The 25931-nt window shown below is 43.7% G+C and overlaps 1 protein-coding gene across 7 annotated transcripts in view; it reads left to right on the forward strand.

Annotated features, from left to right (window-relative positions):
* DGKZ (diacylglycerol kinase zeta) overlaps window positions 1–25931 on the forward strand; it is a 166433-nt gene that overhangs the window by 107269 nt on the left and 33233 nt on the right. For all 7 annotated transcript variants that reach the window (XM_069965347.1, XM_069965346.1, XM_069965349.1 and 4 more), the window contains 12 exons: window positions 8642–8719; window positions 8796–8852; window positions 11056–11124; window positions 15804–15875; window positions 17345–17461; window positions 17977–18048; window positions 18130–18225; window positions 19730–19812; window positions 22842–22902; window positions 23279–23392; window positions 25117–25257; window positions 25351–25429. In XM_069965347.1, coding sequence (XP_069821448.1) covers window positions 8642–8719; window positions 8796–8852; window positions 11056–11124; window positions 15804–15875; window positions 17345–17461; window positions 17977–18048; window positions 18130–18225; window positions 19730–19812; window positions 22842–22902; window positions 23279–23392; window positions 25117–25257; window positions 25351–25429 — 1039 coding nt within the window. The remainder of the gene's footprint in view (window positions 1–8641; window positions 8720–8795; window positions 8853–11055; window positions 11125–15803; window positions 15876–17344; window positions 17462–17976; window positions 18049–18129; window positions 18226–19729; window positions 19813–22841; window positions 22903–23278; window positions 23393–25116; window positions 25258–25350; window positions 25430–25931) is intronic.

Here is a 25931-nt window from a genome sequence, read left to right on the forward strand (position 1 = left end):
CACTGAATTCCTTACAGGTAATGTATCACCTAGATTTTTTTTCTTGATATGTGCCAGGTACTGAAACCTGTTTTTTTTTTTTTTTTTTTGGGCACATTATTAGGAGGCAGCCATCTTGCCTTTGCTATCTTACCAGCATTGAGAGATATGCATTACAGCAAGCCCTGTGGACCATAGGCACAGTGGACAGGAACAGATGTATGAGAATGGCTAATGGGCATGCTCCATGGCCTTTTTGGAGGTTATTCTGTAGGTTGGGGGTGGCTGAGTTGGGAGCAGCATCTATTGTATGTACCTCTCTTGTGTGCAAGATTTTAGGATTATTTTATAATATACATAGTAAAATGTAGAATTTTTCTGGTGACGTTTTTTCTAATTTTCCATTTTACTCTCATTATATAATAATCCTGAAATCTTTAACCTTTTAGGTTTTATAAGCTGAGACTTCCTGTTCTGTACAGTCTCCAGCAGTGTCCAGATTAGACAGGAGATGATGATCACAACTTGCTCTCCCTCTTTCTGTGGAATGTCCACTGGACAGGTCACACAGCATGCCCAGAAACCTTTCCCATTCATATCATTGAGGCAGCTTCTGTCTAATCTTGCTGTAAAGCGTATCTCCAAATGCTGTTATAAACAGCTCAGGCAAGGTGGCTGCCCCCTAATGAAGTGCAAAAAAAATATAATTCAGAAAATAGAAACAGTTCAGAAAGAACATGTTTTAGTATCCGGCACAAATTGGTGAACTCCCACATGGATTTCACGGCTGAGTTGCTTTGACTTCATGATATAGACTTACACCGTCTTAGTCCATTTTAGGGAATTCTCTAACACAGATTGTTCTATTAGATGGGTTCATCCTCAGGCTACTGCTGTGTATACTAATGGATGTATTCACTTGGCCCCTATCTAAAAGACTGTAATGTAACAAGGGCTGGAAAGTCTATTTAATGAGAGTCTGACCTCAATGTATTTGCTTCATTGTTCCTAGAATAGGCCAGTGTATACACTAGACTCTTGTAAGTGATCCCTCCGTACAAGCTGCCAGTTAGCACAATTTTTTTTATCTGCCTTCTACTTTACCTATATTTTACTATGCCCTATAGAATTATTTGTGGCTCCATTTATTCAGTGCAGTTCTGGATATTTTATAGAGGGTTTGTTTTTACACTGTTCGCTGTGTGGTAAAACTCTCATGTTCGGCGGTTCTAATAATATTACTGTTGCAAATTTTTCCGCAAAGCACAGAAACACAGTCGCACATTTTTGAGATTGCTCACAAATTTGCGTCACTTTTATACCAAAAATTCCAAAAAGACCGTTGATAAATTCCCCACATTATCTTTTTTTTTTCTTACACCATTATCCAATTCATAAGGTTTTTCTTGTTTTACTACTTTAGGCTGGGTTCACACTACGTATATTTCAGTCAGTATTGTGGTCCTGATATTGCAACCAAAACCAGGAGTGGATTAAAAACACAGAAAGGATCTGTTCACACAATGTTAAAATTGAGTGGATGGCTGCCATTTAATGGCAGATATTTGCTGTTATTTTAAAACAACGGCTGTTGTATCGAAATAAAGGCCGTTATTTACTGTTATATGGCGGCCATCCACTCAATTTCAACATTGTGTGAACAGATTCTTTCTGTGTTTTTAATCCACTCCTGGTTTTGGTTGCAATATGAGGACCACAATACTGACTGAAATATACGTAGTGTGAACCCAGCCTTAAAGGGAAACAAATACCTCCCTGAGGAGGAGCGAGTTGGCCCCAGTACCTTACAGTTGCTGGGCACAGCTCTCCCAACACCGTGCCTTTCAGTCTCTGGCGGGGCGGCAAGTTCACAATCTTCACCTGCCCTGGTAACTAGGCTTGAGGGCGGAGCGGCAGTGGCTTGGAAGAGGGTGGAGACAGCGTAACCGCATGCTCCGCCCTCTTGCCTAGTTACCAGGCATCAGGACAGATGATTAAAGATGACGAATTTGCCGCCCTGTCGGAGTCTACCAGGCACAGTGTGGCAGCTGTAAGGTACTGGGGCAAACTCGCTCTCCCTCAAGGAGGTGAATGCTTGATTATGCTCCCATCTATTTTTTTTTTTCTAGCTTTTATTTTTTTTTTGTAGCTTGGTGCGGGGGCCATTTTGCCTTCAATTTTCTAGTTTTTGTCAGTAGACTTTTGCCGTACGCTGGACTTTATGTTGGCTTTTTTTTTTTTTTTTTTTTAACACTGATATGACCAAAAATAATTAATACTTGCATAGGGGTTTTCTTTTTACAGCATATACCATACTATGGTATATGAGTCAGTAACATTGTACTGTCTATTTTTGCCAGTACAAAATATGTTTTTTTTTTTCTTATTATGGGCAGATTTTCTTTTCTTTACATCTATATATAAACAATTTTAGTACTTTGTATAAATAATCATTGTATTACTTTTATAGATCATTGCCATAGTACTGTATTGCTGTACTAGTACAGTCTGGCCATGGCAGCTGTGATAGCAGCGTTAACCTTCAGTAGGTCTCCGGCTGCCATGCTGTCCATATGAGCCTGCTCCATGTTCACTAACACCAATGTTAATATTTTTTATGGGGAAATATTGTTCTCTGCTATTCTCCATAGTGGGGTTTTGTGATTCAGTTACCCTTATAGTGACATTATGATGTATAGAGAATATTCTGACCTGACCAGGTTTAATTTTTTTTTTTTTTTTTTACTACTGCATATATGTGTACATTGGTTTATGAGTCTCCTTAGACTTTCCTTACATGTCTCATTTAGACTGCCCTTATACCACCCTGTGTGACTCCTTCTCCTCCTCTGCATATAGATGTTCAGTGTTCACACTTCCCTGGGGTCACATCACACCCATCACCTTCCTATAATGAGTGCACGACCGTCTGGGTCCATCTATCCCGCTGCGACATCTTTTAGCCTAAGCTCCACATGAAACCTTTTGAAGCAAGGAGAAGTGCGCTCTCTGTAATGCTGTAATGAAAATACAGATGTAGCTGAGTTGAGTTTGTTGTCACAGCTTCCCCTTTCCACAGTAATAAGGCGACGGCATACATTTACCTATTTATTAGACTAGTGCATCTTGTAGCAATCTAAGAAGAGGAGATAATTGTTCTGAATTGCGCCAAATTTATTACTGTTAAAATATTCCACCAAATATAGGTGGCAGGTATAGAAGTATGAGAAGTATGAGGCTCGCACTGCACCCTATATCTGCTGCAGATATACCAATGTGGCTATCTCCAGTGCTAGTGATTTATCCCCCAGATGCTACTATCAATGGTGGTTAAAAATGTAAAAAAAAAAAATCTAAATAAGCTCTGTTAGAAGAAGAATAAAAAAAAGTTATGGAGCAGGGGTAGGGAACCTTCAGGCCCTCAAGCTGTTGCAAAACTACAGTTCCCATCATGCCTGGACAGCCAAAACTTTAGCTTTGGCTGTCCAGGCATGATGGGAGTTGTAGTTTTGCAACAGCCAGAGAGCCAAAGTTCCCTACCCCTGCTGTACAGTATTGTTAGAATATGGTGACACACGGCATATAACCTTTTAAAAGTAGTTAAAAAAAAACAAACAAACTGATATTGTTGTACTGAAGGTCAAAGAGGAGGCAAATTTATTAGGAGAACCAGATAATTGTGAGGTATCCTATTCCAGTGTATTTTCTTTTAGGACTAGTATATACAATGCCAGCGTGGTGAGTGATAAGAAAAGTTGTAAATCATCATATCATCCTTTTTTTTTTCTTTTTTTTTTTTTTACTCGTTTTGGCACAATGTACACCAAAGACTGAAATTAAAGGGGTACCCTGGCGGAATTTTTTTTTTCCCTTTTTAAATCAACTGGTGTCAGAAAGTTATATGGATTTGTAATTTACTTCTATTCCAAATTCCCAGATGCAGTACATGCTGTATGTACTGCAGAAATTAGTGTATTCTTTCCAGTCTGACACAGTGCTCTCTGCACTGTCCAGAAAGGCTTTGCTACTGCTCTGCTCAGTCTTTTTCAGGGACAGAGGTGGCAGCAGAGAGCATTGTGCTAGACTGGAAAGAATACACCACTTCCTGCAGGACATACAGCAGCTAGTAAGTACTGTAAGATCGTCCGTGCATGGACCTAATAATGAAGCATATGAATGTCCCCTAAGCTATTTAGATACTTCAGACAAAAGTCAGCTGAACCCATCAACTTCAAAGTGTTCAGCCCCCTGTTTCAAGTGTATAGGGGCCTCTGACTCTACCTGATGAGATCATGTTGGGTCCCGTTACCTGATACACTGCTCCAAATACTCAGCAACCAGGAACACTCACTTCAGGAGACTCTGATCTCCTGAGCTTCAGCTCCATGGAGGAGGAAGGGAAACTGCCCATCCTGTGGAGGGAGGAAGAACGCACAGTGGGCTTCATACATCAGTGCATGCCATACAAGTTATTGATACAAGGATCCCATGTGAGTCCCCGTCCATCATTCCCTTATATTCCACTCACATTGGCAATGCTGATGTAGATTGTGCCAATAAGAAATTATATCAATACATTAATAGATATGAGATAGATGTGACTGTCGTGTATAATAAGAATCATTTCAATCTCAATTTGGTGATTTTTTTTTTCCCCAGAAATTGTGGCTGAAGCTACGCCCCAGGCAGAACTAAAGAGTGCCCTTTAAATAGTCTCCGCTCCATGTCAAGTGCTCAGTGCCCTGTACCGCTCAGAGGTCATATAGCCTCAGCCTTTCTTCATAGCGGTGACTGTGCCTGGGCGGAAATGCTAAAGATTTCATTCATTGTGCGGCACAAAGCCGCGTCTTATTGTACTAAAAGCTTTCTCTCTCAGTCAGGCTTTAGTCTGAGAGGTAAAAATGAAATGAGATTTATGCCCACAATGAAATGGCAGCGACAAAGAACAGGATATTTGTATCGGCCTTTTACCATCTGGCCAGATCCAGCAGCCAGAGTTGCCTTTTAATGGTTTGTAGGGAGGTGCTTCATTGTTTAGTCAATGTAATGAAATTAAAGTGACTTTCTTAAAGTGACACTCTCACACCCTTTTAGCATTATCACTTCTCTACAGAGGTGTAAAGGGTAAATTTTGCAGTTTTTATACCCTATTTTATATCATACGTCATGGTACTTGTTCCAGTAAAAAGTGATCTTTTATCATCTGCGGATTGTGCTACCTGGGCGGGGCTTCACGGGTGAAGCGTCACTTAGCCCTGCCCACATTGCCACCATAGCCCGCCCTCTCTATGACATCATTGACAGATATGCCCCGCACCTCTGTGCCCATTGGGAGCGCCAGCCTAAAGGTCTAGGTCAGCCCACACCAATGGCTGCTACGGCGGGCTACGGTGACAATGTGGACGGGACTAAGTGGCACTGTGGCCGTGAAACCCCACCCAGGTAGCACAATCCGCAGATGATAAAAGATCACTTTTTACTGGAAAACAAGCACCATGACGTATGATATAAAATAAGGTATGAAAACGGCAAAATTTACCCTTTACACCTGTGTAGAGAAGTCAGAATGCAAAAACGGTGTCACTTTAACCCCTTAACGACCGCGGGTGTATATTTACGCCCTGCGGTTGGTAAGGGAGTTCAGAGCGGGGCCGCGCTCTGAACCGTCGCGGTCTCGGGTGTCACATGTAGCTTGGGGCCGCGGCTAATAGCAGGCACGGTCCGATCGCTGTGTCCGCTAATCAAGTAATTGGATGCAGCTGTCAAAGTTGACAGCTGCAGCCGATCCCTGGTGTCTAGTGGTGGAGATCGCCCCCCCCGGGATGTTGTCCCAGAGGAGCGATCTCCGTGTCTGTTACCCGCCGGGCCAAAATGGCACTGATCCCAGCTCGGCACTCGGATGCTTTCGGTTGCAGCAGCCGAAAGCAAACGAGTGCCGATCTCATTGATCTATGCTGTATAAGTATACAGCAAAGATCTCAATGAGAGATCAGAGTGCTTATACTAGAAGTCCCCCATGGGGACTTCTAGTATAAGGGTGCCTTCACACATACCATATCGCTGCATATTTATCGCACAAAACTTGCACGAAAGTCGCATGAAACTCGCACGAAAGTAGCTGCTTTTTTTTGTGATGTTAAACACTCCTGTAAAAATCATGTGAAAATCAAAACTCGCATGTAAAAATCGCACCAAACACGCACCAAAATTGCACCAAACACTCACTGAGAATACACATACATTGACTTTATAGCAATCAGTATCACTGTGGATTTATGTGTGAGAAACTCACAGCGATAAATATGCAGCGATACAGTATGTGTGAAGGCACCCTAAGGGTACAAACCCACACACCGTATACGCAGCAGATACGCAACAAATACGCAGCAGATTTGATGCTGGGTTCAGTTATTTAGATCTAATCTGCTGCGTATTTGCTGCGTATCGCAGCAGTAAATACGCTGCATATACGGTGTGTGGGTTTATACCCTTAGGGTATAAACACACACACCGTATACGCAGCGTTTTTACTGCTGCGATACGCAGCAAATAAGCAACAAATATGCAGCAGATTAGATCTAAATAACTGAACCCAGCATCAAATCTGCACCATCAAATCTGCTGCAGATCTACTGCGTATTTGCTGCGTATACGGTGTGTGTGTTTGTACCCTTAGTGTAAAATAATTTTAAAAAGTTTCATTATTAATAAAAAGCCCCTTCCCCTAATAAAAGTCAGAATCACCCCCCTTTTCCCATGTAATAAATAAAAGTAAACAAATAAATAAACATGTTTGGTATCGCTGTGTGCGTAATCGCCCAAACTATTAATTTATCACATTCCTGATCTCGCGTAAGCGCAAAAAAATCCCAAAGTGCAAAATTGTGCATTTTGGTCGCATCAAATCCAGAAAAATTGTAATAAAAAGCGATCAAAAAGTAGCTTATGCGCAATCAAGGCATCGATAGAAAGTACAGATCATGGCGCAAAATATGACACACAGCCCCATAGACCTAAGGATAAAAGCATTATAAGTAGAGATGAGCGAACCGGATTCGGGTTCGAGTCGATCCAAACCCAAATGTTCGGTATTTGATTAGCGGGGGCTGCTGAACTTGGATAAAGCTCTAAGGTTGTCTGGAAAACATGGATACAGCCAATGACTATATCCATGTTTTCCACATAGCCTTAGGGCTTTATCCAACTTCAGCAGCCACCGCTAATCAAATGCCGAAAGATCGGGTTCGGATCGACTCGAGCATGCTGGAGGTTCACTCATCTCTAGTTATAAGCCTGGGAATGGAGCGATTTTAAGGAACATATATTTGTTAACATAGAAACATAGAAGATTGTCGACAGAAAAAGACCACTGGGTCCATCTAGTCTGCCCTTAACAATGGTTTGAATTTTTTTACAGGCCATCACATAAAAGAAAAGTTATGCATGTTACATATCGTTTTAATCGTAACGACTTGAGGAACATATATAACAAGTCAGTTTTACCCCAGGGCGAACGGCCTAAAAACAAATACCCCCCCCAAATTATTATTATTTTTTTTTTTTTCAATTTCACCATACGTTTATTTTTTTCTGGTTTTCCAGTGTACTTTATGAAAACATTCAGCCTGTCATTGCAAAGTACAATTAGTGGCGCAAAAAATAAGGGCTCATGTGGGGTTCTAGGTGGAAAAATGCAAGTGATATGGCCTTTTAAGCACAAGGAGGAAAAAACTAAAATCCAAAAATCGAAATTGGCCCCGTCCATTAGGGATTAAGGTATGTCCCAGTGACACACCACTAAATTACTGTAAATACCTAAAGCTATAATACTTATAAGGCTTGTGATTGGAGGACCTAAAGGAAGTCAGCACTATGAGCAAACAGCATTTCTCCTATGGTCATTCAGTAGCAGTAAGAGGGGCCACCCGGCACCATGGAACTGCTGCATGTGACTCCACCCATTAAAGGGGCACTCCTGTGATTTTTTTATTTCCCCCTCATGGTGTCAGAAAGTTGTACTCTCATGTTGGATTTCCGGTGTCTGACAGTGGCCTTCTGTATTCCTATTTAGAATACGTACACATTTGATGAAGTGTACACCTGTACGAGGAGATCAGGAGAGACCACTATATAAAATGTATGGGTGATGTCCTACAGGGTCCATTACAGATACAACTGGTTTGGTATGAGTTCTGGCCAGGCCTTGTTTTCATGATGCCAATTGGAAGCCGGATGTATTGTTGTATGTTTTACCACCATGTTAGGCTGGGTTCACACTGCTTTTTTGCAATCTGTTTTTTTCATCCTTTTTTTGCAAAAAACGGATGCATTTGTGTGCATCCGTTTTGATCCGTTTTTCCATTGTAAAAAAAACGAATCAAAACGGATCCATTTTTTGACAGACACAAAAACGTAGCTGACACTACTTTTGTGTCCATTAAAAAAAACAGATCCGATCAAAACGGATGCACACAAATGCATTCGTTTTTTTCATCAGTTTTTCATCCGTTTTTTGCAAAAAACGCACAATAAAAATGGATTGCAAAAACGCAGTGTGAACCCAGCCTTAGTTAGGTCACATGTACTGTGTTATATAAATGTTCAGCATGGAATCCATTATGTTTGGGCTGTTCTCATTTCTCATTCTTTCTCTCTCCGAAAGCAAAAGTCGGCGTCCCGGAGGAAGTGCGCGGCGTGTAAGATAGTGGTTCACACTCCCTGCATCGAGCAGCTAGAGAAGGTGAGCAGCTTCTCATTTGTCATCTTCTCCCAGCAGAGACCTGGTTCTTGGGGCTCATCTTGTGTTTTTCATACAGATAAATTTCCGATGTAAGCCGTCATTCCGTGAATCTGGTTCTCGTAACATACGGGAGGTAAGGGAAATGCTTTCTATTTGGTTCACACACTACTACTTCTTCTTTGTTCAAACAAATATAATTCCTACAAAGAGTTCCCCACTTTAAGCTGATCAGAGGGGGCTCTACCTCAGGGATCCTGGAGATCAGCTGTGGAGGAACCTAGCAGTAGGTCTCTCCTGCAGTGCCCCCACAGGGTAGGACTGCATGGACAACATGACAGGTTTCCCTTATATACAGGTAACTCTGAGGTGTGCAGAAAGGGTTAAGCCAGATCTGTCATGAAAGTGTAACTGTCACTAAAAAAAAAATAAAAACATGTAAGGCTGTGTTCACACTAGGTTTTTTTTTTTCATCCGTTTTTATGAAAAACGGATGCATTTGTGTGCATCTGTTTTGATCCGCCTTTCCATTGACTTCCAATATAAAAAAAGGAATCAAAACGCATCTGTTTTCTTTACGTACACAAAAACTTTATTTGTGTGTACTTTAAAAACAAAAACAGATGTGTTTTGATCCTTTTTTTTTTTATAATGGAAGTCAATGGAGAGGCGGATCAAATTGGATGCACACTAATGTATCCATTTTTCATCTGTGTTTTTGCAAAAACAGATGAAAAAAAAGCGTAGTGTGATCCCAGCCTCAGACTAAGTTCACACTACCTTTTTTGCAATCCTTTTTTTTTTTTTAAATCTGGTTTTACAAAAAAACTAAAACAAAACGTGTGCATATGTTTTGTTCCCTTTTTCCATTGACTTCTGTTCTAAAAAAAAGTGGATCAAAACGCATCAGTTTTTTTTAACGTACACAAAAACTTGGTCAGCCACGGCTCTATTGCATGTCTGCGGAGTTGGTCTCCTGAAACAAGTCTGATCAAGCAGCTAGACAGGGGGTGAAGCACATAGTCACATGCTTCTCCCACATATGTATAGCGATCAGTGGTGGTCTCAGCAGGGAGACCCGTCTATGGGGTATGTAGTAACTTTTTCTTAATAAGGGTGCGTTCACACGTTCAGGATCTACAGCAGATTTAATGGCGCGGATTTGAAGTTGCAGATTCAAAACAAATCGAATCTGCTGCAGATCCTGTACGTGTGTAATGCTGGGTTTACACGGAACGATTATCGTGCGAATTTGCACGATAACTATCGAATTCGAACGACAATTGTACGTGTAAACGCAGCGAACGATCAAGTGACGAGCGAGAAATCGTTCATTTTGATCTTACAACATGTTCTAAAATCGTCGTTTGCAAAAAATTCGCAGATTGTTCCGTGTAAACAGTCGTTCACCGATTTTACCTATGTGTGAGATAGGCTTAAGCGGTCGCAAAACGATTTTTCCGTACAATATATCGTTCCGTCTAAACGCTGATCGTTATAAAAAAAAATCGTTCTTTCAATATTGTTAATCGTACGGTCGGGGGAATTATCGCTCCGTGTAAACGCAGCAAAAGTAACAGTAATGTTTCAAAATATAGTGCCCTATGTAAGGGGTAGTATAGTATCATGACAGGACCTACTGGGCATTGCATCATATATGGTCCCCATACACATGAGTGAAAAGTCTTCAGATCATGCTGACTTTGGCTCTGACTGTCTCATATGTATAAGAGTAACCCGACAGATGATGTCAGAGAAAGAGGGATGGGGCAGGAGAAATTTTAGTGCCTGATCCCTTTTTTTCTCCCTGGAGATAAGTGTTTACCAGAGATGTCTGGCAGCAGATTATTCCCTTCTCTCCACTGAAATAAAAACTCGTATAGGGGGCGATTTATCAAACATGGTGTAGAGTGCTAATGGCTCAGTTGCCCCTAGCAACCAATCAGATTCCACCTTTCATTTTCCAAAGAGTCTGTGAGGGATGAAAGGTGGATTCTGATTGGTTGCTAGGGGCAACTGAGCCAGTTTCATTTTACACCATGTTTGATAAATCTCCCCCCATAGTACGCTTGACCGAACTCGAGGTGCGTGTATATAGGGGAATATCTTTCAGCTGAACCATCTATTAAAGGTGTCTTACCACCATTGGGTAATAACTGGTTCCTGTATTCAGGTCCAGTGTATTCTGATGTCCCTATTATCAAAGCTCAGTCCAGATCTATTATTTTCGACTTAAGTGCTTTAGATCTAATATATTCGACTTATAATTTATTTCCATTTTTTTATTTTGAAAATGTTCTTATTCTTAAACAAATCTTTCATTTTTTTCTGTCTCATAGCCAGTGATTGTTCGGCATCATTGGGTACACCGAAGACGCCAGGCAGGGAAATGCCGGCAGTGTGGGAAGGTGAGGAACGGCAAATGCCCCCTTATTGGCTGGTTTCATCTTTTGTGCGGCCGCACGTCTCTCTGTGTAAACAGTGGGCAATAACAATACATTTTAATGGCTGCATGCTTAAAGGGGTATTCCACTCAAACATGACTTTTTTGAGTTGTTGAGTGAGACTAATAATTCATCCCATGCTTGTTATTATCTGTTCAGTCTCCTTCCCCCAATTCCGAGCTGCTGCTTTCTGCTGAAGACACAGAAAACTGTGAGCTCTCTTCCCATCTCACCTCCTCCCTTCCAAGATGGCTGATGCAAATAAGTCCCTATCTGCATCTTTGTATCTTCTTTGTAATGCTGGGAGGCATAATCAGTGAGCTCATCAGCAACTTGGCCTCAGATTAAAGGGAATCAATCAGCCAAATCAGCACTGTATAAAGCTCCTGTGCAGCTCGTGGCACGTATCAGCCGCGGCTGCAGCTTTATACCCCAGATAATGAAGTTTAATCCCCCCCCCGCGTGGCAGGTAGTGATCTGGGTGGCTCCCTGCTTGTGTCTAGTCACTGCTCTCTCGCTTTCAGCGATCCGTGGGGATGATTGACAGGTAGAGGCACCAGTAACAGGCCTCTCTGCCTGTCACTTATCCCTGCTAAGCGCACTGACTGAGAGAGAGAGTGGTGACTAGACACGGGCAGGGAGCCGCCCAGATGACTACCTGCAGCGCACGGGGGGATTAAACTTCATACGTGTCGCAAGCTGCACGGGAGCTTTATACAGGGCTGCAAGGAACCAAATCAGCCCAATTGGCCCAGTTGGTTCCCTTCAAACCTTCCAGCTTTACAAAGAAGCTCCAAAGTTGCAGATAGGGACTTGTTTACATCAGCCGTTTTGGAATGGAGGGCAAAGGAGGGGCAGATAGGGAGACAAGCTCACGCACAGTTTTTGTGTCTTCAGCAGAAAGCAGCAGCTCAGAACTGGGGGAAGGAGACTGAATAGATAATAACAAGTGTGGAACGAATTTTTAATCTCACCGTGGGCAGCAATATATGAAAAGTTATGTTTGAGTGGGATACCCCCTTATTCGTGTCTTATAAAGCTTCTACAGAGTTACAGTAAGCATCCAATCAGAGCCTCAAGCTGATGTTTTTCATTTGGCTTTTCTGTGCCGTAATGGTTTTTTTTAAAGGCAACAAAGACTTTTTTTTAGACTTTTTCATATACCTTAAAAATAGACATTATTTGACATGATTAGAGATGAGCGTATTCACAGTAATGACAAAGCAAATCACTTTGTTAGCTCGGCAGTCGGCTTATTTGCCTGCTGCCTTTTGAAGTTTTTGCTCCAGTTGCTGGGAAAAGCTGGATCCAGTCCTGGGAACCTGGGATAGCTGCTTTTAATCCAAGATCTGGCCTGGGGTCCAGTCGGCAGGTGATGCAGTTATTGTCCTAAAAAACAACTTTTAGGGTAAATTCACATGGGCGGATCCGCCGGGAGTCTCACACACAAAATCCGCAGCTAATCCACAATACACGTATTAATAATAAGAAGAATAATACGTCTATTGCGGATTAGCTGCAGATTTCATGTGTGAGACTCCCGGTGGATCTGCCCGTGTGAGCCCTGTGTCAAATTGGCGTGGACTAGAGTGTGTGTGCCCTAGGATAGTAACACCCCTCCATCCCACCTCCTCGTCCTCTTCATCATTAAAGGACAACTCCGGCGAAATTTTTTTTTAGCTTATTTAACACACATTACAAAGTTATACAACTTTGTAATGTGGTTAAATACCCGGTCTGGCCCCCTTCCCCCACTTTCGGACCCCCGCCCCCCCCCCCCCCCCGCCCGGAAGTTAAAGAATGTATACATTACCTATTACCGTCGTCACGGTCCTCTTCTCCCGGGCGGCATCTGGTGACGACGACGTCAGAGCCGGGGGGCGGTCCAGGTCTTCTTCCTCCTCGGCATCTTCATGGCGAGTGAATGGGACTGAAAAGGCTGCTGGTGCATATGCGCACCAGCAGCCTTTTCATTGGCTGGAGCGCATCACATGGCTTCCAGCTTGCTCAGCCCTGATTGGCTCAGGTTGCTGGAAGCCATGTGATGCGCTCCAGCCAATGAAAAGGCTGCCGGTGCGCAAGCGCACTGGCAGCCTTTTCCATCCCCAGGACCCGGAAGTCAGAGGCATCGCTGGACGGCGGTGACGGTGAGGCAGACGGCGGGCGAATGGAGTGGCGATCGTCACCGGAGGGATGGTGAGTATGGTGTCTGTGTGTGTCTGTGTTTTTTTTTTTTGGGGGGGGGGGGGGGGTCCCGCCGGAGTTGTCCTTTAAGAATGCCCCTAGAGCAATTTCTCCTATTCATCACCTGTGTGAACACTGCACATGTGTTGGATCGTTAAGGCTCATGTGCAGTGTTCAGACAAGTGATGAATAGGAAAAATCCTGCCTGGGGGCATTCCTAATGATGAGGAGGGCGGGGAAGAGGGATGGAGGGGTGTTGCAATTCTAGGGCATGGGTACTCTAGGCCACCCCAATTTGACACAGGGCTGCAAGTTTCAAAGTATTTTTCAGGACAATAACTGCATCACCTGCCAAATGAACCCCAGGACAGATCTTGGAGTAAAAGCAGCTATCTGAAGGTACAAGCAGTATGTGGGGGTCAGATTGTGGGTACAGAGTTGCTTTAAAAGGCAGCTGGCGGATAAGCCAGTTGCCGAGCTAACGAAGTGATTATTACTGTATATTTGCTCATCTCTAGACATCATCCATCCAGGTAAAAAAAAAAAAAAAAAAAAAAAAAAAGGAATGTTAACATTGTTTTTTGTTTTTTTGATGATTACTTTTAATCATGATTGTTGTGATGTATCGTTGAAAGTTGCCACCAGAGCTGTCTGGCAGTGGCTCACCCCACCTCTCTGCATTGTAAACACATAAGCTAACACCTAGGGGAGATCGGGAGGGATAGCGGTCGACTAGACGAATGTTCAACCAATGGCTAGTGAAGTTTTAGGCCCCAACTTTATTAGCAAAAACACAGACATTGGCCACTCCACCTGACATTGTTTCGCCCTCATGCAGCGTGAGAACCCGGCCTGGGTCTTATTTGGTAATGTATTTCCTACACTCGTCTGTTCAATGAATCGGATTGATGTGATGGAGACGATGAGAGCAGATAATAGGCTGGTGATGTATTGTGGGTTTCCTGATGATCAGGGAGCAGGTGTGATCTGCGCTCTCACCACTTCCTCCTCCACATGGCAGTTCATTAGTAGAGAGAAATCACATTGTCCCTTATGGTGTGTCATCCTTAGTGCCGGAGACGTGTAAGAATTGGTATTGCTAAAGGCCACTTAATAAAATGCATTCACCTTCACAGTCTGCCAACATTAGAATTACCTGTATACAGTTATAGGATAATATCTGGTGGCTGGGGTATAACACAGGTTATCAGTACAAAGCCTTATGTACAAATTCAGATTACGCATCCGTGCCTTTAGCCTGCTATGGACGACAGTATTATACTGTTATCACTATTCTACATCCCATACTCTACATTTAAAGTGTTACTGTCATTATTTTATTATTATTTTTTTTTTATTTTTTTTTTTTGCAGAAATAAATAGTACAGGCGATTTTAAGAAACTTTATAATTGGGTTTATTGGGCAAATATGCCATTATCTGCATTCAAAAAGACTTTCCCCAGGCCCCCCCACCCTCCTCTCTCTCATCCACTGCTCATTATCAGGAAATCTCTACTCTTATACATCAGTCGGCCCCTATGTAACCTATGGAGAGGGGAGGGGGGAGGAGGGAGATTAGTCGCCAGCAGAGAGCAAAGGATTGCACAGCGGGACCTGTGTGAAAGCAGATATTCAGAGGTCAGAGATGTCAGTGCTGACTTCAGAGGAGATAGCCGGTGATGTAGCTGTAAATAACTCTTTGTTGTCCTGTTTTGGTGCTTCATCTCCCTCAACCCCTCCCCTCTCCATAAGAGAACTATGAAGACAGGGGGGAGAGCTTCAAACCGCTTTTTCATGATAAAAATGCATTTTTTGGCTAATAAACCCGTTTACAAAGTTTCTTAAAGTCGCCTGTACTATTGATTTCTGCAAGAAAAATGTAAACGACAGTGACACTTTAAACTAATAGCCTCACTTAGCTGATGAGATGAACCTCGGTTTATCTCCTATAAGACCTGCATTGTCTTTACCATTTCCCTTTACAACCACAGACGCAGACTAGTGATGAGCGAACATGTTCGTATGTTCGTACGAACATGACGCTAATTGTTTGTGTTCGCCGATCACGGATAATTTGTTTAATGATCATTGTCGAACATGCAAATGTTTATCTCGCAATGTATGCAACTGACCAATTTACGCTTTGCTCCCAATAATCTGTACACATGTGCGTAATTCTAGTCTAAAATGTACACAACCGTGTAATTTTATTTTTGCACCTAATAATAAGAACGCATGTGCATAGACCGAAACGCGTGCTTCTACTGTGCGTTCAATATTTGTTTGTAATTGTTCGGCGAACGCAAACCAATCACGATCTGGGATGTTCACTCATCACTAAAGCAGACCAGTGTTAGCTAAGACTCCTAGGTCTTTCGGATGTCTTATAGATGGCGTTTCTTGAATTTTCTTTGTATTCTTGTATATCAGCTTATAGAATTTCATTTTCTCTTTTCAGGGGTTCCAGCAGAAGTTTGCCTTTCACAGCAAAGAGATTGTCGCCATCAGCTGCTCATGGTGCAAATTGGCGGTAAGATAGATAAAATATTGCACTGTAAGTGATCTCTTATCTATTGGATACACGGCTCGATAATCATGCTTGGGGGCTGCACGGATATCTTTGGCGATGTCCGTGCAGCCATTGTTGTTACATAAAAAATAGTAAAGATCTATACTTACCCAGACTCCCTCCGGTGTCCTGCTGCCTGTTTTTATCTGCTCACTGCAGCCGCCGCTGACACTTCTGGGCCCATCTCTGAGGTGACAAGGCCGCGCAGACAATCACTGGCTGCGGGGCTGTCCTGTCTCATCAAATGGTTGGCTTGATTCACTGAAGAGACAGGGCCAGAATTGTCAGCAGTGGCTGCAGTGAGCAGGAAGAGTGGGTAAGAGACAGCAAGACACCAGGGGAGTCTGGGTAAGTACAGGTGGTCCTCGGGTTACAACGGTCTCGAGTTACATCGTTTCGTGGTTACAACGCTTTATTCAATGCCTTATTCCGACTTACACGGTATCGACGTAACTCGAATACATGCAGCGGCAGAAGAATACAGTACGATACTATACTGGTACAGTACTCAGTTATGCAGTTCTAGACTGAGGATATTGATAATTATGTAGGGTACTATGTTAGGATAGGCTAAGTGTTTACAGGACAGTACTGTTGTTATGGTACAGTACTGTATGAACATATGATCCGACTTACATCGAAATTCGGTTTACAACGCTGCGTAAGAACGGATCACTGATGTAAGTCGAGGACTACCTGTATATATCTTTAAATTGTTCTATGTAAAAGTAAGGGCTGCACAGAAATCACTAATGATATCTGTGCAGCCCTCAAGCATGATTATCGAATCGTTTATCCAACAGATCGGCAGCAGGACACCGAGGGATCATTAGCCATCGGCCACACATCACTTATTACACGCAGCGATGCACGGTCAGCAGGCTATGGTAGTTAAACATGTATAAAGACGTTCACAGTTCATCAGCTGGTCATTGACTTTATTACAAGGAGTGATATCTGCCCAGATTGGCCTGACTCAGCAGATAATCACGCCGTGTAATAGGCCTCTAAGGGTGCATTCACACCTGCAGGATCCGCAGCAGATCCGCAGCAGATTTGATGGTGCAGATTTGTTGCTGTGTTCAGCTATTTAAATGAAATCTGCTGCGGATCCGCAGCGGAAAATACGCTGCGGATCCGGTAAGTGTGAACGTACCCTAAGAAGGTTTTTTGGGCAAACTTGTATTAGGGAAGAGGAACCGAGATCCTTTTAATGGATGTAGGAATCAATATAGACTTTTGGACCTAAGATCCACAGAATGAAGAAGTGTTTCTAGCTTTTACTGTTGCTCTAAAGTTGGAGCGCTCTCTTCTGACTGAATACGGTAATACAGAAGCCGTTATCCTCATGTAAAAGGGAAGGATCGTACCCAGTCTATGGCTGCTTTTTCTCCCGGTTCTTCTGACCTTCCATAATTTCCCCCGTGCAGTACCACAACAAAGTCTCCTGCTTCATGCTTCACCACATAGAGGAGCCCTGTTCCCTAGGGGCTCACGCTGCTGTCATCGTGCCCCCCACCTGGATAATCCGAGTGCGCCGACCGCAGGTAAGTGACCGCTCCCTCCTTCCTCCACATCCTTACACAACTTTCTTATAGCCCTATTTCACGGAACGATTATCGTTCATAGACTCGCTCCAACAACCGCTCGTTAACGAGCACTTAACGATTTTTTTAAGCGAACTATAACACATACGTGTCGGAACGTGAACGGTATCTGTAGTGTAACGATTTTTTGCGGTCGTTACATCGTTACATGGCCGTTTAAAACGTGGGGAAATGTAGGTAGACATTTCAAGAACGACTGAAAGATTTTTTATTCAACGAAAAGATTAGCGAATTATTGTTGAAAGACCAACGATTTTTTTTCGACATGTTGAAAAAAAAATTGTGAATGACTCAACGACAATTTCGCTGTTGTCGTTCGCTCGTTTACAGCTATTCCACAGAACGAATATCGTTAACGAGCGGTCGTTTGAGTAATTTTATGAATGATAATCGTTCGAAAAAGTTCCGTGGAATAGGGCCTTTAGGTTTATACATTGTTCCTTCATTCCTTGCAGAGTTCTATCAAATCAAGCAAGAAGAAGAAGAGGCCGTCGTTCAAGAGGAAGCCCAGCAAGAAGGGAGCCGAGGTGGGGTCAATACTGTAAAATCTAGCATACAAAGCATGTACAGAGTCCTGTACCTAAATAAGTGTCATATCTGTCTCCTAGGAGCCCAGGATGCGACCCTTCATCATCAGACCCGCTCCGTGTCCCCTCATGAAGCCTGTGCTGGTGTTTGTTAACCCAAAAAGTGGAGGAAATCAAGTGAGGAGCCTTACTTCCCCTTACACTTGGCAGCTTGCTGCTTTCATGACTCCATTTCTTCCTATCTGTCCTCCTCATATTTTATTTAATTGCTAAAAGCGTATAAAAAAAGAATTGACACGACTGGGATTAAAGGGCCATGTGCTGGAAGCAGTATGGGACCTGCCGCTCAGTACACTGCCTAGGCTTAGAGACGATATAGCTATGTCAGGTGTCCGACCACAGGGACCCCCACTGATCCCAACAACAGGGACACAATCCTCTCCGGAAAGCTCTCTATAGAGCTGCCGCACATTGCTGACCCCTGTCGAGATTGAATGGACCGGTGGCCATATATGCGCTGTACACCACTCAGTCAGGGAACAGTTATCTCTTTGTTTTGGGGGTCAGTGGAGCATGGAGCGGCCAAGCTCAGTGCTTGACAATGTCCAACACCCCTATAGAAAATGAATAGTGCTGGCTGTGCGTGAGCGCTGTAAGTTGTGCTCTGTTCTCCACGTGGTCTGACCTCCACTGACCAGCATGTTATCCTCATTCTATGGTTGCAACTTTAGATAACCCTGTCTCATAGTGGGTGGTCCTTATTCTGTACTTCTTCCAATGACCCAAGGGTAAACAAGACCGCTATAAAAGAGCTCAAAAGGGGGATTTCCTTAAAGTGAAGTTATGAAGTTTAAAGGGAATGTGTCACCTAAATTTTTTTTTACTGATGCTAAAACTTTTTTTTTTTATTCTAATGTTTCTATTTTCTGACTTTAATTTTTATTTGTTTCACTATTTGTTATGGGGGCTGTTATATTGCCTGGGCTGCTGTCAACAGCATTTAGTGATATGCTTTACAGCAAGACTCATGGACATAGATGACAATAGGCAGACTCTGTCCCCTTGAGATCAATGTAAAAAACAATACTGAGCGTGCTTTGTTACCTCTGAGGAGGTCATTCCACAAGAAGCTGCTATTGTCTTGTATTGATGCTATCTACCTACTGGTGTCACATGACGCTGTAATGCTGGACAGATAGGTAGGGGACACTTCACCAGTGTAGTGCTGTAACCCCTGCACTGGGAGCAGCTGTACAGGAAAAAAAAAACCCTCAAAGAATTGCAGAGGATTGGTCCTGCATTTCCTTTGTTCTCTTTCTTGATGGGGGTCCCAGAGGTTAGACCCCACCAATCATGCAGTGATGGCATATTCTAGTCATGTGGCCATTGATTTTAGTGGATGCCATGAAATACTTTAAAGCACCTGAGGTGGTGCTGCATGGGTATACTGCCCTGGCTGCAGAAGATGGCCGCCCATGCATTCATGCAACAACACATTATAGGCGGATTCTTCCATTTCTGGTATTAAGGAATCATATAATAGAATCCTTATTTAAGGTGTAGAATTTTGCATTTACGCTTGAAAACCATGTGTAATAAGATTTTCCGAGCTGCAGGATGTGTACGGATCTCTTGATGTTATTGGGAGCAGTCTGATGAATTTGGTCTCTATCCCCAATAGGGTGTGAAGATCCTTCAGTCCTTCATGTGGTATCTGAATCCACGACAGGTGTTTGACCTCAGTCAAGGTGGCCCGAAGGAAGCGTGAGTATTCAGCTTTTACTATTGTATTTACTGCTTGTCCTTGCGCCAAAGGATAAAATATGGCTTTTCGCTATTAAAAAAACTTTGCTAAAAGTGTATTATAAGTAGATGCTCAGATCCAATCCAGGACCAGGAATGTCACATATTGGAATCCTATTGTAAGGTCATAATAGAAGCTCTCCAGTTTTCCGAGCAGTGAAAGCGATCGGGTGTTATTTATATGGAACAGTTTGCTCACAAAACACCTCATGGTTATATAACAAGCTGCTTACCCTGTGACTCTGCTCAGTGTGATTTACACCTCCAACTATAGAAAGAGTTAGTGCTCACTTAACTGCACAAATAATGTATGAATCACAGCTCTCGGCCTATGAGAGTCTGGAGGAAGCTGGATAACATTCTGCATTGAGTCTAGGACGTAAACGGAGCAGTGTTCTACTTTTGTCTTTTATATCCATATTTTAGTCCTTATGTTGTGTTTTTGGGGGGGTTCTTGCTTTTTGGGGGGTGGTCTGCAGTTCATAACTTTTTTTCATCCAATTTTTGCCATGACTGAACTTGCTCACAAACATTTAAAGTGTCACTATCTTTATAATTTTCTAAAATCAACAGTAGATGTGATATAAAGCAAGTTTGCAATTTACATTCATTATTATTTTATCATACTTAAAAACAAAGCTATACTTACTTGTATCTAGGTCCAGTCTGCTGGTTGAAAAAAAGAGACCAAAAGCAGGAAGTCCTGGGCATCTGAGCTCTCACAGAGAAGGCAGTCATGAGATTGATGGACACATTAAGCCGTGACACTGTACTTGCTGGGACTTCCTACGCTTAGGGCCCTATTTCATGGGCCGAGCAGGGCCCAATCTACGATGTAAACGAGCGCGGATCTGCTAGATCGATGCTCGTTTACTGGGCCTATTCCACAGCCCGACAATCGTTAGCGAGGACTGCAGGGACATCGTTACCGATGTCCTTGCAGCCCTTGCAGCATACATTACCTAGCAGGACTTCTCCTTCGCTCCGTCTTCCTCCCTGGGTCCCGCGGCGCAGCATCAACTCTGAAGCGGCCTGACTGAGCTGTCAGACCGCTCAGCCAATCACTGGCCGCGGCGGTCCCGGCCTGTGATTGGCTGAGCGGTCTGACAGCTCGGTCAGGTGTCACCGAAGCTGATGCTGCACCGGGGGACCCATGGAGGAAGACGGAGCGAAGGAGAAGTCCTGCTAGGTAATGAATGCTGCTAGGACATCTGTAACTATGTCCCTGCAGCCCTCGCTAACGATTGTTGGGCTGTGGAATAGGCCCAGTAAACGAGTGGCGATCTAGCAGATCGGCGCTCGTTTACATCGTAGATCGGGCCCTGTTCGGCCCATGGAATAGGGCCCTAAGCGTAGGAAGTCCCAGCAAGTACAGAGTGTCAAGGCTCAATGTGTCCATTAATCTCATGACTGCCTTCTCTGTGAGCGCTAAGATGCCCAGGACTTCCTGCTTTTGGTCTCTTTTTTTTTCAACCAGCAGACTGGACCTAGATACAAGTAAGTATAGCTTTGTTTTGCTTTGCTAGCTAATGTGTGCTGCTTCTCAAATTGTCAGTCGCCTGCCACGCACCGCTATTCCTCGAAGCTATGCGCAGTGGGTGACCGATGATTTTAGGTTTGGGCCTCATTAAACGATCAGCCGATGACATGATCATCGGCTGATCGTTTTCTCTATTCCACCGAGCGATGATCTGCCCAATCAGGCCAATTCGGCCGACTATCGCTCCGTGGTATAGGCCCCCTAGTCTCTATTTTTCCAAGCAGCACAAGACTGAAATTCTTACTTCGGGAGACTGGACCTGGATACAAGTAAGTATAGCTTTGTATTTAAGCATGACCAAAAAAAAAAAATGAATGTCAATTGCAAACTTGCTTAATATTGTTTGTGTCACCTGGACAGGCATTTAATTGGGCCTTCTGAAGGCACTGCAAATGAGGGCTGATCTCGCTGATCTGCCCTAATCTGCGACGATCCACTTGGCATCCCCTCAGCAGCTGCATGGATAGGCATTGGCCTTATTGGGTCTTTATACAGCAATGCAGAAAAAGCCAAGCAATGCAACAGAGGATACTATCTGAGTTTACTCTCAGGATTGGTGGGAGTCAGGTCTCCGCTAATCAGACATGTGGCCTATCCTAGCGAGGTGCCACCAGTCTCTATAAGGAAATGATCTCATGTTAGGTACAAAAGCTTTGCTGACAGATAAAGGGTTGGCTTTTGGTGCTCAAACTGCATCAATTTCTGCATCCAAAACATTATACGGTTTCTTGTAAAAGAAAAAAAAAATCTTCGATGTAAGATGTGATACTGTGTGGGAAAAGAAGTAGCGTTACTTTTTCCACATGGTCCTGCATTGAAGCTCCCATTAAAATCAATGACAGCTTTATAAGCTTCCTTCATCTGATCACTGAGCTCAGAAGGAGACAGGCCCGTTGTCTATATAATCTCCTGCAGTGAGGAGAGAGATGGGAGAGAAGCGCTCTGCTGTGCTCTTCTCCCAACTTGTACCAGCGATAGGTGTGATATTAACGGTTTAAAGGGGTTATTCAGCGCTACAAAAACATGGCCACTTTTCTCCAGAGACAGCACCACTCTTGTCTCCAGTTTGGGTACAGGTTTTGTAACTCAGTTCCATTGAAATGAATGGAGCCTAATTGCAAACCACACCTAAACTGGAGACTGGTGTTTTCTCTGGAGGAAAGTGGCCGTGTTTTTGTAGAGCTGGATAACCCCTTTAAGTTGTCATAATGAAGATTGTGTAATGTGGTTGTTTGTCACAGATAACCTGGGGACAGGTACAGTACTGTTTTTGGAAAGAAAGCTGCCATGCTTTAATCCTAGAGAGTACCTGTAATCTAGTGCTATGGATATGTGTATGAGATCCTGTACTCCTTGTAATATGTGCTGTGTAATATGTGCTGTTCCCTGTATGATGTGTCCCCTCTGTGTACCGTACACTCACATCATCCCTCCGTCTATCTGTTGGCAGGTTAGAGATGTATCGGAAAGTTCCATCCTTGCGTATCCTGGCGTGCGGAGGTGATGGCACTGTGAGTCTCGTGTTTCTCTCTGACTTCTGTGCGTCGTTCGGGGACGCCGTGTACTGCGGCCTGGGTTGTTTTCTCCAGATACATCTGTGTGATTCTTGCTGATAATTTTAGAGATCTCTTCAGCCAGAACAAATAAATAAGACTGCGGAGCGTAACATTTGTTCTTCCCAGAGCTCCCAGATCTGCAGCATTATCCCTGGCATAGTGTGTCATCTGCTCCCTACTGAATTCCCTGTGTATAAGGACAAACAAACAAGTTGTCTTCATTCTATGTAGACACTGAACCCATGGCCTACACCATAGCTGTACATGACATGTAGCGCCCTCTTCAGTTATTGTCTGGTTTTATTCTCATATAATTGTGCTACTTCTGCAGGTTGGTTGGATTCTCTCTGTGCTGGATCAGCTGCACCTCTTTCCTCCTCCACCTGTAGCCATCCTCCCTCTAGGCACCGGCAATGATCTGGCAAGAACACTGAACTGGGGAGGGGTAAGTCTCTTCCATGGTAAGCTGTGTACAGCAGGGGGAGATTCCCAACTAGATGGCTACCCTATACAAGCCTCTGCGCTCCATAGAGGAGCCTTTTACATAGAATTATTTCTGTGGCCCTTCACTTACACCATTGTCGGACGCACATCTCCTGGTAGATATGCGACTGAATATCCCTGATTTCTAGCACCAGAAGATCAGTGTTTTGGTTTTTGTTAGCTGTTCCCTGGGTCTCTTACATGGGGCAGTAATCACCCTGTGCAGAAAAATGCCCTAAAGTTCCTTGAAGGTGTCTTTCCTACCATAGGGATCCATTGTCATAAGAAATGTCGTTGCACTTGGCTCTCTCCATCTGTTGGAAAGAGCCAAGCTAGCCGCCGAGTCCTAAAGCCACCACTGAATACGGGTCTGATCTCATGCTGTTCCCTATATGAGATGTTCAAAAACCCTACAACCTGAGTAAGAGGAAGATCCTTAACTCCTGTCCAAAGAGGCAGCGGATGCAAGGAGTGTCTGTCTCTCTTCTATTCTCTTCTCTTTTCACTCTACTTTTCTCTCTTCTATCTTTCTCTTCTGTTTTCTCTCTATCCTCTTTTTCTTTTTTCCCCTTTTCTCCCCTTTTCTATCTCTCTTCTTTTGTCTTTCTCTCTTCTTTCTCTCTGTTTCTCTATCCACTTTCTGTTCTCCTTCTATCTCTTTTCTTTGTCTCTCTCTCTTCTTCTTCCTCTCTCTTCTATCTCTTCTCCCTCTCTATCTCTTCTCTCCCGTTCTCTCCTCTTTTTCTCTTCTACCTTCCCTTTTCTCTCTCCCCTTTTCTATCTCTCTTCTTTCTCCCTCTCTCTCTCTTTCTCCTATTTTCTCTCATTCTTTCTCCCTCTCCTTTTATATATCTCTTATCCCTCTCCCTTTTTTCTTCTCTTTCCCTCTCTCTTCTTTTTCTCTTCTACCTCTCCTTTTCTGTCTCTCTCCCTCTCTCCTCCCTTTCTTTTTGATTTAAATGTGAACTGTGCATACTTCATTTCCAGATGGACAAGAACTTGCTTTACAGTGCCACCTAGTGGACGTAGCTTTCCTTACAATCAGTATGTCATAATTGGGGATTATATGCCAAGCTAGAATAGTCCTGCCAGCGATCCCTCTGATCAGCTAGTTATCCACTAACATGTGACTGAGATGCGGTCATGTCTTTTTTTATTCCTCCATGGGTAACACCTTTAACTTGCTTTAGACTTGGGAATTAAAGTTAACAGGATCAAGCAAGCACCCAGTGTCTATGTGTATAGTTCCTCCTGACTCTTGGGGAAGAGAAGTGTCAGGCAATTTAGAATTCAGCATTCCTAGTCCCTTTGTTCTTAGAGAGATAAACTATCACCAGACACCTCTGTCTGGCAGCATATTTTTCTTCTGCCCCCATTTAGAAAAATGAGCCACGCATCTGTCTTCTCTCATGTGCTAGAGGAGGTTATCCACCTTTCTTCTTTCCAGAATAGGCTGTGATTCAGGGTTCTCCTATGTGCTGGAATACGTGTAGCTCTCACACTCTGTTGTGTGCCAAGATGAGTTGTTATTTCACCTTCCCCTAGTTGTGAGAATAGGCAGCAATCCCACATTTTCTTATATCCTAGGAAAATCCTTATTTCTGCCACAATGAGGTCAAGCAACCACTTACCCTCACGGTAACCCTATATTCTCTTGTGCTTATGTGTCCTATATTGTTTCTGTAGGGTTACACAGATGAGCCCCTCTCTAAAATCCTGAGCCATGTGGAGGAGGGTCCGGTGGTCCAGCTGGACAGGTGGAACCTGGAAGTTGAGCGAAACTTTGAAGCCGGTGAAGAGGACAGAGGAGAAGGAGCAACAGATAAAGTGAGTGAGGACAAGATTGTGTGTAATGGTTATTAGGAAGTAGCATATACCGTACATATCCTGTGGTTGTAATATCTGTCTCCTTCCCTACAGCTGCCTCTAGATGTGTTCAATAACTACTTTAGCCTGGGATTTGACGCTCGTGTAACCTTGGAATTCCATGAGTCCAGAGGTAATGTCACCTACGTGTGTCACAAGTCACAAGTGTTACATATTTGTATAGACCGGTAATTTAGGGGGGCCACTTTCTGGAAAACCTAACTACTATCCGTCCTGGAAAACCTAACAATCCCCCCCCCCGAAAATCCAACTACTGTCCCTCCTGGAAAACCCATCTACGGTCCCTCCTGGAGAACCCAACTCCTGTCCCTTCTGGAGAATCCAACTCCTGTCCCTCCTGGAGAACCCAACTCCTGTCCCTCCTGGAGAACTCAACTCCTGTCCCTCCTGGAGAACCCAACTCCTGTCCCTCCTGGAGAACCCAACTCCTGTCCCTCCTGGAGAACCCAACTCCTGTCCCTCCTGGAGAACCCAACTCCTGTCCCTCCTGGAGAACCCAACTCCTGTCCCTCCTGGAGAACCCAACTCCTGTCCCTCCTGGAGAACCCAACTCCTGTCCCTCCTGGAGAACCCAACTCCTGTCCCTCCTGGAGAACCCAACTCCTGTCCCTCCT

Source organism: Dendropsophus ebraccatus, chromosome 4 (assembly GCF_027789765.1).
Source record: "Dendropsophus ebraccatus isolate aDenEbr1 chromosome 4, aDenEbr1.pat, whole genome shotgun sequence".
Taxonomy (NCBI): domain Eukaryota; kingdom Metazoa; phylum Chordata; class Amphibia; order Anura; family Hylidae; genus Dendropsophus; species Dendropsophus ebraccatus.